The sequence below is a fragment of the Anser brachyrhynchus genome (assembly GCF_964034855.1).
Source record: "Anser brachyrhynchus genome assembly, chromosome: 3".
Taxonomy (NCBI): Eukaryota; Metazoa; Chordata; class Aves; order Anseriformes; family Anatidae; genus Anser; species Anser brachyrhynchus.
The window spans coordinates 100,627,782-100,642,130 of NC_137696.1; the positions used below are offsets into that span (position 1 = coordinate 100,627,782).

Consider the following 14,349-nt stretch of genomic DNA (forward strand, 5'->3'; position numbering starts at 1 on the left):
GGTTTTCAATTATTTTGCTTTATCATTCATTAGTTCTAGGTAATATATTTTAGTTTATACATATGCTACCAAGGTATTTACAAAAAAATATTCTCTGACCTAATGCTTAGCAGCCATTCTTCATTATTTGATTTATTTATATGTACACAGTTTATGTACATGTGACCACAGAGAGAAGCATGACAGAGTAGAAGCTGACACATCCACAGTGATAATGTCTCTTCTTGCACAGTCAGCTCTGAAGTCATCTCAGCAGGAACTGCATCTGAAGAGTGCAAAGGAAAATACTGTTTTCCCCTCTAGCACTGGTGAGACTGCATCTGGAGTGCTGTGTGGAGTACTGGACTCCTGAGTACCAGAAGGACATGGGCATACTGAAGTGGGCCCTGCAAAGTGCCACAAATATGATGAAGAGAATGGAACATCTGCCTTATGCAGAGAGGCTGAGAGAGCTGGGATTATTCATCCTGAAGGAGAGAATAGGATACACATATTCATGTGTACAAATACCTGATGGGAGGGGGATGAAGAAGGAAGGACCAGACTCCTTAGTGGTGTCCTGTGACAGAACAAGAGGTACAAACAGAAGTACATAAAAGCTGCCCAGAAAGATGGTGGAGCAACATCTTTGGAGATATTCAAAATCCAGCTGGAAACAGTCCTGGAAGATCTCCTGTAGTTGACCCTGCTTGAGTAGGGGGGTTGGACTAGATCTCCAGTGGTCCCTTCCAACCTCTGTAATTCTGTTACTCTAAGTAAACCTACTTCCGAATCTAATTCAAAATGTGGTTCCTCACTTGATTTTTTTCTTTTGAACCCAGATGTTTCCATTTCTGTAATATTAACTACTGGTTAAATCAGGGCTCCAAAGTTTATATTTTTTTCAGTGAAATAAAAAAAAACCAAACAACACAACAAAACCCAAACCTTAAAAATCTTCATTCTGCTATGCTGAAATATTTTTGACATTTTCAAAGCAAAAAGTTTTGATTCTATAAAAATTAAATATTTTAATCTTTTTCAACCTGACATGTCAACTGACTTGTAGACATTTTGACCTTTTTTTTTTTATTATTTTTTTTCACTGTATCATGGCATAGAAAAGGAAATGGAGGAAGGGTAGGTCTCAGAAGACCATAAATTGAGATTCTGAAAAAGCTGCTGTAGTAGAGGAGCAGTGATGGACAATTTGACTGAGAAAGGAGTCACTTAGGCAATTGTCTAGAGAGTGTCCCCTGTCCTGCTTTGAAGAGCAAAAGATGTAGACCATGATAATGCAGATTTAACTTGGAGGTTACCGCCTGAGAGTCTGTACTATTGAACTTGTACCACAGAGCAGGAGCATTATTATCATTTGTAGTTAGATTTTGATAAAGAGACTAGCAAAAAGAACATTTATCCAGTCACCTATTGCCTCCAAATACCACGTTTATGCTCAACTCTAAAGGGGCCTTTTCCACACACATAGCTCACCCGATGAATTTTTTTATTTTGCATATGTAGAGTACATTTGACTGATAATATAATGTTGTTCTTAGTAATAATGCTCCTGGTAGGTTTTCTATTGTTGTTCCAGTGAATGTACTTAGAGGTACCATCAGCTGTCTGACTGTGGGTCCATACCCTCTGGGGTCATGGTACATAATAACCACATTTAGAATAATTTGCCCTAGACATAACAGACTATTTGAGTGCCCTGCAATTCTGGAGAGTCTTTGCTAAATGCTATTGTCATAATAAAATATACAGATGCAAAACCAAATAAGGAAGCACGGGGGAGTTTATTTTCAGAAGATTTCCATGACCCAGTTATACGTCATTAATATTAGTGAATAAGAAATGGAGCAATGTGCTTTAGTGAGAGAAATTGCATATTATGGGACAATGCAACAAATCTAAAGGGGAGTCCACAGAACTAATCATACTGGCTCACTTCACCTGGTGGCAGGGTATGATGAAGGCTAAAGTAGAAATCCTGATCTTTATGTCAGGTAGTCTTGGTACTAATGCCTTTGTGCATGATGTGAGAGATAAAAATTCAGCTTCTAATTTGGGGAGAGGTTTGGGACTAGACAGTTCATCTTTAGCTCACTGTGTTGAGCCTGAAAGTACTGCATATTCCAATATTCTTCTTCAAATACCAATTTTTGAAACTGCTCCACTTCATATAAAATATTTAAAAACTCAATAGAGCATGAAATGAAACTCAGTTCCTTTGGGAACTGTTGTAACCATTAGGATATCATGTATTTTTCATCTACTCTGTCTGTTCTTAAAAGTATTAAGCCATTCTATGCAAAGCAGACACATAGCTGGAACAGGACACACTAAGAAGGAACCTCAGATAATTTGCTGCTCTAATTATTTTAAATATTGCCTTGTGACCCAGGGCACCTGGGTTCAAATCTGTGCAACAAATCAGACATCCAGAGTCATTCAGGCAGCTCCTGCTGCAGGTGAATATTCCAGCAATGGGCTGTTGAGCGTGAAGCCAGGCAGTGCCTTCTGCTGCCTGGCTTCACACACAGACCAAACGTGAGACTGAGCTCTTAAATCCTGACAGGGGGACATTCACTTCATGAATTCTGCTGAAACTCAGAACAGAGTATGGTGTCAGGACATGGTTGGTTTTGTTCAAGCAATGGCAATAGAAGGAGAAGGAGGGTTTCCATGGAGATTTAAATACCTCAGTAATTCCCAGTGACTGAGAACATGCCTTACAGAATTAAGTTGATAGAAATGGCAGTTACGTACCTAAATCTCTTTGGTTGCATTTATGAATAGGGCCAAGGTACTGACTAGGCTAATGGCAAGTGACTGTGTATAGATTGCTGCACTTTAGCATGGTAAAGTCCGGTCTGTGAAGATAGCATGGGCCTAGAATTGCTACCAAGAGGCAGTTTTGTGCAGTCACCCTTGGGGTAAGAAAAATTAGCTGTATGTGCACATGCTGTCATATGGCAGTTGAACTTAGGGCCAGAAAATAGTCCCTGACCCATTTTATTTACTTATACTGATGTAACCTTGGCAGATCAAGGCCCTTGACATTTATTAGTCAACAGAGGAGTCATCCTAGTGACATTACCATGCTGTACTGCCACTCTTTTTCTCCCTTCCATATTCACATTATCTAACAAGTGAATACTTAACATTTAATTGCAAGGTCTTTGGAACTTTATATTTAAATTTAGATTTAAAGAAGGGAAGAGGTTGTGACTGTTACGCAATGACTTTTATGTGGTTTGTTCAAGAAGACACTAGGCCTTTGGAGAAATGAACATTTTCAACTGAAGTACAACAGAGATTAAGATGAGTTTCAGGTCAAACGTAATACCTGGTCTTCCCCCACTTAGAACATAATTATACTTTACTTGGAAGTAAAGCATTGGAAGTATAACAAACAGAGACAGAGACTATTTTTCTGCTTCTTTTTCTTTTTAAGAGTCTGTTTAACAATCCAAGGAGGATTAGTCACATCCCTAACCTGCAGTTTATTATATCATCACTCCCTGGAAGTGACTCTGACATGTACTGACATGTAGGTACCATTCACTGAAAAAATGCAGTATGCCTCCCTACAACACAACTTCCTTTGAGGAATGCTTTATTTGATCTATTTCTTATCATAACATAGTATTAAAAGAAAGTATTCTAAGTAAATATTACTTTTCTTTTTTCTTTTTTGGCTATTGTATTAAATCAACTCCGAATTACAGAAAGCAAGGTTGGAAATTTTTTCCAGTTAAATTCTGGAAAAAGATTAACATAAACCCACAAGAACATAATCTCTGCTGAATTCAGGCTTGCTGAATTGGTTCAGACTCCGACCTTGCTTATAGTCCAGAAATTTCATTTACCACCTTATTTAAGGGACAGTGTCACTGTTACTGAGAATAGAAATGGCCACAGTCAAGGATTTCAGACATTTTTTCTGCAGCCATCCTTTGCTCTTTGGAATCTCACTGACCTCATTCAGTTACCACTGCAATATTATGGCACTATATGAATGTGCAACCATTCAGCAGTTCAAAATAACATGGTGTACACCAAAAGAATTACCTGAAATATTGCAGACATCTTCAACAGTTTTCCAGACACTCTCACATCCATTTGCAACATTTATACATTGCTTACTGAAGTGCAGACAGTCAGTAGTCTGGGCAGTAGCTGTATTTATGAAGTACATTAATAACACTGTAAAAATAGAACATGATGACTATTTAACACAACAGGTACTGTTTAAATTTACATTTAGACCATAACAATATAATTTACTGTAGTTTATCTATAGATTAAAACTATATAGCAACTCACTTTTTGATAGAATAAAACTTTTCCTGTTTTACACCTGAAAACATAAACTTTTAAATTTTTAAAGTTTCAGTGTGGCAAATTTTATATTGTTTTTACTTCAGAGTTGTGATATCAGCCATAGCTACATATACCGTCAGTTCATAGATGTATAGAAATGACTGTAGTTCTGAGATCCCCAATAAATTATAGAGGGAAGACTGAGTATACAAATAAGAGGAAACATAATTTTATTTGAATTGCAATTTCATGAAGCTAGAGGCTACACAGGAAAGAATAGAAGATGTGAAAGAAAGAACAGAAGATGTGAAAGAAATTTGAAAGAGATGTTGAGACTTGAGATGTGAAAGAAATTTGAAAGTTATACAACTGTTAGATAATATACATAATTAATTATAATATAAATAATTAATAGATAATATACAACTATACAACTGTTAGATAATAAATATAATTTTATTTCATAATGCAATACTATTCACCCTCTTTATTTTTGTTTTGCATTTCTTGAAAGCGATCTTCACATTTATGTCTCTATCTGCTTCCCTGTGTGCACTGAACCTAAGGGCCATGTTAATTGCATAAAAAAAGTTCTAAACCTGAAGATTGATGCAGAGTTTTCAAGATAAAGAACTTGTAATCAGCACCACCTCTGGCTTATGTGTAGAAAATTAGATTGCTTTGCTAAGGAAAGACAAATCAGTTGGGGTTTAGCTTTTTCATCAACATTCCCACGGTAACACAACCTCTAATTTGTAACCATGTAACCATGTATCTTAATTTGCTGTAAAATCAAGCTTCAGACACAGATCTAAAGCTTTATCAAACTAGCTGCTGAACACCTGCTGGGAATATTTTATTTGGATATTGAATGACGCTACATCTCCCTGACCAATGCTCATTTTTTATGATGTTCAGGCAAATTCATCCAAAATTTGAAGCGTTTCCATCTCTATTCAATTCCTTAAATATGATCTGCTTGAGGCATGAAATATTGTCTTAGTACTTGTCCAGACCCTATCCAGAGGAATGATACATTTGAGAAACAAGAAATGAAATACCAAATATGTCTCTTGATGATCTCAAAGATGTTGCTACTAATGATCTCAAAGAGCTGCTACTATTTAGAGTAGATACCATCCCTTCTGGAAATGATGCTTAACTCGATGTAATAGTGCTGCTGTAGGGAACTCTTTCTGGAGACACATTGATAAGGATGCAGTAACATTTAATACTTTATAGCTGATAGGTGCAATAGCATTTAGTGTGCCTATGAGACACATAAGAGGCCACGTGCTTATCATAAGAGGGTGAAGTTGGTGTTAATCCTTTCCCATTTGTGCGTATCTCTCCTATTTCTCAGATCTATGCAGGGTAAATTGTGAGAGCAATCATCTTCAGCCTGTGACACTCTTGTAGACTGCTTCTGCCAGTCAGTCTGGAAGACTGATTGATAGACTTGACTCCTGCCAGTTAACAGTGAGGAATGTACAGCTGGCCCATCCAAAGGAATAATTTTGGCTCATTATCATAAAATGTTATTCCTGGGACTGCCTGTAAAAGTTCTAACTGCAAAGTTACTTACTATTTACTCAAATTACAGAGAAAAAAAAAATGCTTATACCTTACAGTTGAAAATGACCTGTATACATAAGGCAGTATAATATTACACACCCAGGAACTTTTAAAGAAAGGATACTTTGCTGGATGGCCATTTCAATATGCTTTAGGTACTAACGCAGTGGAAGATGTATACCTCTGACTGGGATCCATAACACAAAGACACTGTTAAGAGTCCCTCCTGTTAAGAAAGCTTTTCATTACCTTTGGCTGAAAATGAATAGTCAAACTAGGGACTAATTAAAAAGCTAATTAGCAGCTCCTTTTTTAGGATTATTTCAGACTGCGTGTATTTTAAACCTGACTGGAAACTGTGCCACAAAAAGGAAGAGATGCTTTTGCAAAATGAAGAGGTAAGTGGCATAATCTGTGATTGAAGCTAATTCAGTTGTAAGAAAGGGCTTCTCCAGATCTAATGATGTGTTATGGATAGGTCTTTTGTTTCCTCAGCAGTACACTGGGCATACTCTGGCAAGCCTACACAAAGCAGTCTGGCCTATATGATTTTAGAATTCAATGCAATCTACTTTATACACTTGCTTAAATTGGCAACCATTATTTTAGTCATTCACTTTAGTTATTTACTCAAGTGTTTGGAGTACTCAGAGGCTGGTTTGCACTTAGGAAAGTTCAAGGCATCTAAAAGTTACTTTGTAGCTAAAACTTTTAGAGGGATCTAGTTTGATGTGAGGACACATACATTTAGGTTCCAGGTGTCTATTTTTGTACAGGTGTCAATTCATTTTTTGGAAGAATTCAGTGTCTAAATGAGCAGGGGGTAAAAAGGACATTGTAACACCTTCATTTTGCAGATTGGGAACCGAGACACAGAGGAATTACAGTGTCTCACCTAAGACTAAAGGACTATCTGGCAGATAATAAAGAATAATAGGAAACTCTGATTTCTCAAGCTGTGGTTTCCTGTGCAACAACAAGAGCAGCAAGATAGGTAGCTCCAAAGGAGAAAAGCAAACAGTAGTTGATATCAGGGGTAACAATTGTGATAAAGGACAGCTTTATTTTAATAAAACCTGGAGCAGAACTACCTACAGAATATTTTTAACAGTGGAGTGGAAGTTTAGAATAGTGGGATGGTAAAGAGAGAAGCAGCATGTATATAAAATGTAGAGAGGGGAAAAAGAGGATAGAAGAAATAAAGAATGGGTTGTTTCATGCTCACTTCTACTAATTATTTCTGTACCAGCTTCGTTGTCTTCCACTCACCCCAACCTTTTTTTTTTTTTTTTTTTTTTTTCTTGATTCAAACCGAAGGGGAAATGTCAATAACCCTCCTTGCAGCACTGCCAGCACTGAACACTTTCCACTTAGCAAACAAGTGACTGTTTATTCAGACAAGGCATCCCATCTGCATGTCTCCTATCCTGCTCAACCTCTTATCGGTTCTGGCTCTGCCGGCTGTGCTACCCATGTTCAGACGCACTACCCGGGCCGAGCCGGGATGCAGAAGGGTAAGAGGGACAGGTGGGGAGGAAGCGAGGGGTCCCGGTGAGGATGAACAGCACTTACCGAGGCGGAGGAGCGCGGCCATGGCTGCTGCTCGACGCCGGGGCTCGGAGCCGCCCGTTCAGCACCCGCGGCGCGGACAGCGCCCACCTGCCCCGAGCGGGCACCCTCCCGGTGCCAGCGCCGGGCTTCTTCCCACCTCCTTCGGCAGGAGCAGGTGGAGTGTCCCCCCGCCCGCCCCTCCCTCGGTCCCTCCGCCCACAGAGCTTCCTTTGATGCTGTTGTTATACCCTGTGCTTACGTTTCTCTCTCTCTCTCTTTTTTTTTTTTTCAACTGCACTGCATCTACAAGAGAAGTGGTTCTTGGGTTCATTTTTCGTGCAATTTGGCACTCCCTCCTTATTCAGCTCCCACTTGATTTCAGGAAGAACTAACAGAGTGTGAGGCTTTGGCTGATGCTTATAATCTCTCCGGAAAATGCGCTTTCAAGCACTCAGTCTTGTTTACCTATTGCTGTGTCTGATCGCTTTTCTGTAACGTTTTAGAAGTGAGTTTGATTGTTTTCATCTCAGATGTGGGACAGGCTCATGGTCTATTAAGTAGAAAGAGTAGCTGTGGAGCATGTTGGACAGCAGACCAGAGGAACAGTCTTACACTTTTCCATAGTACTTAGTGTATAGACTTGAGGAACAGTCAGACAGAGGAACAGTCTTGCACGTTCCATAGTACTTACTGTATAGACTTGTTAATAACACATGTTATTAACAAGTCTATACAGACTAGGCATCTAAATTCAGGAGTTTCATTAAGATACATCAAAAAGCAAGCAAACAAACAAAAAACCCACCACCATCAACAAAAAACAAACAAAAACAATTTGCCATACTGGAGTCAGAAACTGGCCAACCCAAAATTGTACAATCAGTGACATGTCAGCTGAAGTTGTTTCTCTGTAGATAAATGCAGGAAATGAGAAAAAAAAAAAAAAGTGGTTTCCCTTTTCTAATTTAAATGTATTTCTGCAAGGAATAAGCTAAAAGTAACAGAGGTATACATATATGCATAATTTACTTCAACTACTGAACAACTCTCAGACAACCTGACAAGTCAGAAATGAAACATATGAGTAAAGCCATGTACTTAAAAACCCAGATCCAGCTGAAGCAAGAGTAGATAGCATGGACTATAACACTAGACATGCTGTAAGAGTTCAGATGGAAAGCCCATCCCAACTCTTGTTCACCTAGCTACCTGTCCACCTACTAGACAAAGTACTATGAAAAAACATAAGACTACAGCTAATATAAGGTGGCTGAATACTCAGACAACAATCATTTTCCAGTGAAGAACTTTTTGAGCTGGAGGACCATTCCACGCCCTTTGCTCCTGTAAACAAGTCCTGTATTCCTATGAGCTCATGCAAAAATTTAGCATACACACTGACAAGTGGTATCACCTCCTAGCTTGACTGGATGCTTTTTGATTCTTGCACTGGAAGGAGGAGTGAGCAGTATATCTTTATTGATCTCACCATTCCACTCATGAGACTTGTTTTTGCAAGTTGCTTATACCATAGAGAACATTTTTAATTGCATTTGGTCCTTGAAAGATTTAAACAAAAAGGAACCATAAAACATCCAGCATAAAAAGCAGAGATATAAGGTAGGTGAAATTCTATCTCTATTGGCAGAGCCAGAGCTTGAGAGGAGTTTGGATTTTACTTTTTCTCTGTTTAGCTGAGGAAAATACAATGTTGCATGTATTATTATTATTTTTTTTATAACTGACTTTAACTTAGTAAATTTATTATTTTTTAAAGTGTATTCAATAAAATAAAATACTTTTTCTTCAACATATCCAACAGCAAGAAAAAAAAAAAAAGAGGACTTATTTTCAAGTGAATGGAATAGACTGACAGCTGTTTAGCTGTGAGACAAATTTTAGTTTGGATGGCTAAACTTGCCTTGGCTGATTTTAACATGCAGCAGTAGGTTGTGATGCATTTTACAGTGAGAGCAGAGTTAAGGTAAAGTTTAATGTGTGCTCCTTCCCATGATGCACTCTCCAGTTTAACGACATCCATCAATTTTACTCATATCCTAGAATGACATTGTGCCCTCTATGCAGTCCAGAAGAAAAGGGGGAAAAAAATTACCTTTTTGGAGGAGGAGAGTGAAAGAAATTATTTTGCAGTCATTGCGACTGCAGGGCATCAGCTTAGCACTACAGTGACAACAAAAAGCAGCAGGAGATCAGGATATCAATTCTCCAAGACTGTGAAATATGTTGAGAAACAATGTACCAGAAGGATGGTGGCACAAACACCAATTATCTACTCGGGAACAAATATGTTGTGATTCAAACTCCATGTCTAATGGTGCTATGACCAAATAGGAACAATGGCATTAGAACTCAATTTCTATTCTCCTAAATTGCTAGTGAAAATATTAGAAAACCAAAGCAGCTAGAGGTAACAAAACCCAATTTAAGCTCCGCTTTCGGATCTTTTTCAATATTTAAAGGCTGGATAAGAAATGCTCTTTCCTCAAGTGATCTTTCTGATGGATAAGAAGAAGGAGTAGAGCAGTTTTGCAATCCTATTCTTATTGAAGACAGGAACAGCTATACATCAAAATAGCCATGTTGGCAAAGTTTTGTAGATATGACAGTCAGCCAACCACTCTTCTAACTCACCCCAAACTTAATTTTAAGTATTACTTCATATGTCAAGAGAAGTCCAGAAGCTTAAGATACTTTAATTTCTGTCACACACAAAAGACATTAAATTCTGTATTGCTGTTAAAATCTTTCCGTCTTCTCGCACCTGATTCTATCTTTATTTATATCTGCTCTCCTCTCCTGTATGTTCCAGTTTCACTATTGGGTTTATCTTTACAGAAAACTTTCAGAAGAAAATGTCAAAGTTTTTCTCAAATTTTGTGAAATAAAAGGAATGAATAAAATAAATAAATAAATAAGAATATTTGCATTAAAATATTTCATTTAGAAAACCCAATTTTTTTTTTCTTTCATAAAAATAACCAAATCTTTACCTGGATAGCCATATTTGATGCTCAGGCAAGAATTAGTTAACACTTTGTACCCACCCTTATAATTAAAAAACTTAGATAAGTGCCAATTGTATCGCTTGTGTCTGGAAGATAAGCTATTTGCTCTGGCCAGGAAATAAATAAATAAATGAATAGATGTGAAATAGATGTGTAAGTGGCTATGTCTCATCTTTTACTTATATTCTCTCTCTCAAAAAAAGGTATTGTTATGTTTAAGTTGTGACTAAAAGAAATCCCTAGTAATATATTTTTAATTGGTAGATCTGAGTGAAAATAAGAAAAGAGAACTAAGCAAACAATAGAGAAAAAATTATCTGACTAAAGGGAAAATTAAGGTCAGAAACTCCATTTCCAGCATGTCAAAAAAGAGCTGCAGGAGTCAAAAACTGACAGTGAACTTTATCCTTAATAAACTAAGTCACCAGGGATGCATTATCTTCATTCATAAAGAAAAAAGAAAAATAATAAAAAAATACAATGTGTGGTAGGAAGCCCCAGGCCAGGGAGCTTCTTCCATAAATAGAAAATGGATGTGTGAGTACTTGATCTACCAGACCAATGAGATATCTCCTCTAAATTTCCAGAGAGAAATACTTTATTTTTAAATTTTTCAAAACTTGACATTTTCTTGGCACATAAATCTGTTGTTTATATCATTAGTATTAAATGGCAGTTGAGAGAAAACAACTGTGAAAACAAGCAAAATAACCAATGCTTTCTATTTTAAGTATCTTCAGAGATCTTCTGGAGTAACACTTGCAGACATTATGGACTAAAATGAGCTACCAAAGTTAAAATGTCCAGTTCTTCAGGGGTGCTGACAGTTGTTATTCCTATTGGCCTGAGTAGGAATTTTGAGCTTATAGCACCTTTGAGCACCATGTAAGTTTTATTTAAGTAGTTGCTTTCTAGGCACTCATCTGAAGAAAAAAAAAAAGACTGGCTATTTAGTGTAATTTTATGAAAATGGGTGTGACTTGCTGCACTTTGTGTTCACATCTTAGAAGCATGTCTGTGCTTAGAAAAGCACCCTGGAATCTCCCAAAATCAATCTAAAGTGAAAATTCCTTAATGAACATAGAATTTACTACAAGCGTACTAGAAGTGCAAAGTAATTCCAGAATATCACCAGTGCATAAGTAAGCATTCCTTGTAAATAAGTAATTCATTAATAGAAAGAGGATATAAATAAATGATGATTGAGACTTCTTTCAAATACTTAGAGTTCTTTATATGATACGTTTTGGAACATTCCACAGAATCTAAAATATATAAAAATAAATATCTACAGTATTTACAAAGTATGATACAATCCAATCTTTAAAAAGACTTCTAAAGACATGTTCTTTTAGCTCATACTGAGGTAAGTAGGTTTCCATAAGACTGAGAAGAAATAGAAGAGGCAGTCGTTTTGCAGGAATCCCTTTGTCCAGTTGTCCTAGTCTGTAACACAGCTAAAAAACTGTGGCATTCTCAGGTGGTTGTACATGTATTGAGCCAAAGTCATCCTTGCTGTAACTCCATCGAGGTAAATTTAGTTATGCTGGGGACAAATTTATCCCACTCTGCATTCTCTGTGTTGCCAGTGCATTCTGCAGAAATTCTCACTGCTTCGTCTAAATTTGAAGTCATGTTCATCCCTGGTATGTGGAGTTGCAATTCCACTGACTTCAATGGGCTGAGTGTATCTGTGATACCTGTAAGATAAAGATTTTAAGATGAACTTACTGCTTGTAGCTGGTAGCTGACTGGCTTACCCTGTGATTGGCACTTTCTCTGAACTGTATAGAGAGATGGTGATCTATTAACAAAATGGCCTGCCAAAAAAATGATTCAATTGCACTGCAAATTTTAAGCAAATACTTCTTGACTGAAGCTTAAGGGCATTTCTGATGCATAAACTTTAATTTTTTAAACTTTTAAACATTTTAAATGTGTTCTACTACTTATTTAACATGTGCTATTTGGTAAATTGCCCCGTCTTCCTTATCCAGGTGCCGTTGTGATCAGTGGAGCACTACAGGTTCAGTTGTCAATATGGGAGAGGAAGGAAAAGGAGAATGATTAGTGTAAAGGTCACTGCAATCCTATTGTTGGTTAGTCTTTGCTAGATCTAGAAGAGCTTTACTGCACATACAGACTGTGACTTTGCAAGACTAATACTTGTATAGCTGAAACACAGCGCAAGAGTGAATAAGATGTATATCTCATCTTAACACTTTGCCAGAAATTCCATGCCTAGAACTCTTTTCCTTGCCAGCCTTGTCTCCTTTATTTGAAATTTATTCTTAAGTATGCAACTTTATTTCTCAGTCTGGGGAAGGCATCTTTTAATTAAAGCAATCACAAAGTCTTAGGGTAGCTGGAGCATTTCATAAGGACTTCAGTAAGAACAGGTTTACAGGAAAGCTCCACTGATTACAGGAATGTCTTCACTGATCAGGAGCAGATGAAAATCTGTACCTGATTCCAAAACAAGACTTTTTTTTTTGTGTGTTTGTAATCTGTTTTTCAAAGGACTGGGGCTCTCCACTACCCCAGCACTTTCCATGTGAGTATGTGATCACCAGAAAAAGAGGAATACCATGCTTGCCATTAAGACTGCACATGAGATTCAGTTCAAGATTAAGAAACCTGATTTTAGGTATCAACACATAAGACAATTTAGGTGTCTAAATTTGTACTTAGTGGAAATCTGGCCAACATGGTTACAACGTGGAGAGTGGACAGTGGTTAATGGCCAGGTACCTACTCTGGAGTGTGTTAAAAGGCATTTTAGGCATTGTTGACTGTGTTTATAGGGGCTCAGTACAGCTAGCAAAGCATTAGTGTCCTTTTTAAACACTTGGGCATAGGACTGTGCCCACCAGCCCATTAGAGATGGCAAGTGTAACAGAGGATCTGTGTGCTTCTGGACCAGCAAATGTAGGGCAAAAAGAGTACCGTAAAACTGTAGGGTAAAAAGAGTACCATAAGGAGTCTCAGATACCTGTGTTTATGTAACCTAATCAAGACTATATCTCTTTTGGGTGCTTATACACATACAGCACCTTTTTGTACCTACATTTAGGTATCTTCATCTTGAATTTAAATCCCACCCTAAAGTCCTAGAGGAAAAAAGTCCTCTTGTTAATACAGAAGAAATTTGTATCTGGGTTTGTTTTCCAACATGTTAGTATCTATTGCTTTAGACATCATGGAGTGTCCAATCCAGACTTCAGCTTTTGCTTTAGAAAGGCACCTAGTAGAATCCTATGTTTGGGCAAGTAACCTTAACGGTTTGAAATGGAAGTGTCTAAGTGAGTCATCCTGTGAATATTCTACAATAAGTGGAGAGAACCTATATCTTCAGAGGTAATTTATTTCTTCCTTTTTAGATATCACTTTCAGGAATAGACTAGCTGTCCTTGGACATATCAATTTCTCTGTTATCAATATATAGCTATATAGTCCTAGCCTGAGATAATTTCTAGACAACTAACATTCACACCCTTAGGAGAAGAAGGATGAATCCCATCCCTTGTAAAGTCCAGCTGAGATATAATGTATTGAGAAATATCAAATAATATATTATACGTCATTTTCCATTTTTTCACAAAGCTAGGGAATTGCACAATCATTTCAGTGTCTACCTGGAATTGGGAAAGCTTGAACAATTTCTGCCTTTCATTTTAGACTATAGTCATCTGTTTATCAGTCTGTATTAGAGAAAGATCAAGATTGGTCTCCCAGCTGATCCTCAATACATACAATACCTAAACAACAGGAAAAGGATCAAAATAAAATAAAATAAAATAAAAATGTGAGAACAGAAATTCATGTGACTTTCTTATTGGATCAGCCCAACCCACATCAGAATGTCTGGTGAGCAGATATTTGTCTG

At 37.3% G+C, this 14,349-nt stretch overlaps 2 protein-coding genes across 9 annotated transcripts in view; both read right to left on the bottom strand.

Annotated features, from left to right (window-relative positions):
- GFRAL (GDNF family receptor alpha like) overlaps positions 1–7,639 on the bottom strand; it is a 57,780-nt gene extending 50,141 nt beyond the window's left edge. For 2 of the 7 annotated variants that reach the window (XM_080586489.1, XM_080586493.1), the window contains exons 1-2: positions 7,459–7,635; positions 4,060–4,194 (exon numbers count right to left, since the gene is read on the bottom strand). In XM_080586489.1, coding sequence (XP_080442615.1) covers positions 4,060–4,194; positions 7,459–7,480 — 157 coding nt within the window. In that variant the 5' untranslated portion in view covers positions 7,481–7,635. Of the gene's footprint in view, positions 1–4,059; positions 4,195–7,458 lie in introns of all 7 variants that reach the window. The other 5 variants (XM_080586491.1, XM_080586487.1, XM_080586488.1 and 2 more) reach the window with 5 other exon arrangements.
- A 4,045-nt stretch (positions 7,640–11,684) lies between these two features.
- HCRTR2 (hypocretin receptor 2) overlaps positions 11,685–14,349 on the bottom strand; it is a 37,804-nt gene continuing 35,139 nt past the window's right edge. Inside the window, exon 8 of one of the 2 annotated variants that reach the window (XM_080586495.1) lies at positions 11,685–12,163. In XM_080586495.1, the coding sequence (XP_080442621.1) occupies positions 12,022–12,163 (142 nt within the window). In that variant the 3' untranslated portion in view covers positions 11,685–12,021. The remainder of the gene's footprint in view (positions 12,164–14,349) is intronic. The other variant, XM_080586494.1, reaches the window with a different exon arrangement.